The 1,838-nt window shown below is 46.7% G+C and overlaps 1 protein-coding gene across 1 annotated transcript in view; it reads right to left on the reverse strand.

Annotated features, from left to right (window-relative positions):
* Nucleotides 1-259: 259 nt before the first annotated feature.
* The window catches only part of tsen54 (TSEN54 tRNA splicing endonuclease subunit), a 7,914-nt gene continuing 6,335 nt past the window's right edge, over nt 260-1,838 (reverse strand). Inside the window, exons 11-12 of the mRNA XM_037688684.1 lie at nt 772-885; nt 260-449 (exon numbers count right to left, since the gene is read on the reverse strand). Of these exons, the coding sequence (XP_037544612.1) occupies nt 299-449; nt 772-885 (265 nt within the window). The 3' untranslated portion in view covers nt 260-298. The remainder of the gene's footprint in view (nt 450-771; nt 886-1,838) is intronic.

Below are 1,838 nucleotides of genomic sequence, written 5' to 3' on the forward strand. Positions count from 1 at the left end.
ATACAAGACAATAATTTGTTTCCTTCACCAACATTTTCAGTTTATTTCTAATAAGCCCGTTTTGTTTTGATCTATAAATCTTTGATTAAATAATTAAATATTTTTCTTAAATGGGAAGTGCAATCATTAATTGTAAAAAAAACAAAGTTTTGAATCAGATGAAACAATGATTTACCAATAAAGTGTCAACAAAGCAAACTGATAAACCACGTCGTCAGATCTGCTGCATGACTGAAGATCGCACTTTGAAAACCGCCTCCTGGTCCAGCAGAGATAAAAAGTCCTGGATACTTGATTCTCAGGGGAACACGTCCCTCGGCAGCTGGAAGTCTTTGAAGGTGTAGAAGGAAATGTCTCCGTGGTCCACGACGGCGAAGACGACGGAGACGTCTCTGCTCTGAAAGGCCAGCTGCTTGACGGCTCGCAGATCAGGAACTGGACCATCAAAACTGGAACAAAACAGAAAAAAAAAACACTCGGAGCGTCAAATCTGAGAGAAACGAGCTGAAACACAAACTGGAGCAAAATGTAACTGGGAAGTTTATCAACAGGAAATCCCTTTAAAATGATACGAGTTAAAGAACATAAGAAAAAAAAAAAATCATTTAATTATTTATAAAGCACATTTAAAAACAACACGATGTTACCAAAGTGTTGAACAATAAATATTTAAATAAATATAAATGTAACATCGTCAAAGAGCTGTTCATGCCGATTGTTCGTGCTGCACGTCAGTCCTGAGTAAACGACGGTTCTGCGAGGCGTGTTTACCTGCACACACACATGCGGCTGTACGGTTTGCCCGGGCTGCTCTTCTTGAAGTCCGAAACAGAATCCGGCTGGTAAACATCGAAACAAATCCTCCACTCATCCGAAGCTTTTAACCTGAGCAGACAAAGGACATGAATTCCTCCCGAACGATGAGCTCTCCATCAACGCACCGTCCATCACCTGGTGTGCACGGCAGCAGGGCGAGGCGATGACTAAACGCTGCAGCCGACTCTTTATGGCTTTGGAAATTAAAGATTGTAAACTGTGACAGCAGCGAGACGAGCTCGCCTCTGATTCATTGTCTAACTTCAGAGGTGACTCGGAGCAGGCAGGTAGACAGGAAAGAAGGAAGGCAGGTAGGAAGAAGGAAGGAAGAAGGAAGGAGGAAGGTAGGAAGGAAGGCAGGCAGGAAGGAAGAAGAAAGCAGGAAGAAGGAAGGTAGGAAGGAAGAAGGAAGGAAGGCAGGTAGGCAGGTAGGCAGGTAGGCAGGAAGGAAGGCAGGCAGGCAGAAAGAAGGAAGGTAGGAAGGAAGGCAGGAAGGAAGGCAGGTAGACAGGCAGGAAGGCAGGCAGGAAGGAAGAAGGAAGGTAGGAAGGAAGGCAGGCAGGCAGACAGGAAAGAAGGCGGCAGGTAGGCAGGAAGGAAGGCAGGCAGGAAGAAAGAAGGAAGGTAGGAAGGAAGGAAGGAAGGCAGGTAGACAGGAAGGAAGGTAGGCAGGAAGGCAGGCAGGAAGGAAGAAGAAAGCAGGAAGAAGGAAGGTAGGCAGGCAGGAAGAAAGAAGGAAGGTAGGAAGGAAGAAGGAAGGAAGGCAGGCAGGCAGGCAGACAGGAAAGAAGAAGGCAGGTAGGCAGAAAGGAAGGCAGGCAAGCAGGAAGAAAGAAGGAAGGTAGGAAAGAAGGCAGGAAGGAAGGCAGGTAGACAGGAAGGAAGGCAGGCAGGAAGGCAGGCAGGAAGGAAGAAGGGAGGTAGGAAGGAAGGCAGGGAGGCAGGAAAGAAGAAGAAAGCAGGAAGAAGGAAGTTAGGCAGGCAGGTAGACAGGAAAGAAGGAAAGCAGGAAGAAGGAAGGA

The sequence above is a fragment of the Nematolebias whitei genome, chromosome 15 (assembly GCF_014905685.2).
Source record: "Nematolebias whitei isolate Nwh7 chromosome 15, NemWhi1, whole genome shotgun sequence".
Lineage (NCBI taxonomy): Eukaryota > Metazoa > Chordata > Actinopteri > Cyprinodontiformes > Rivulidae > Nematolebias > Nematolebias whitei.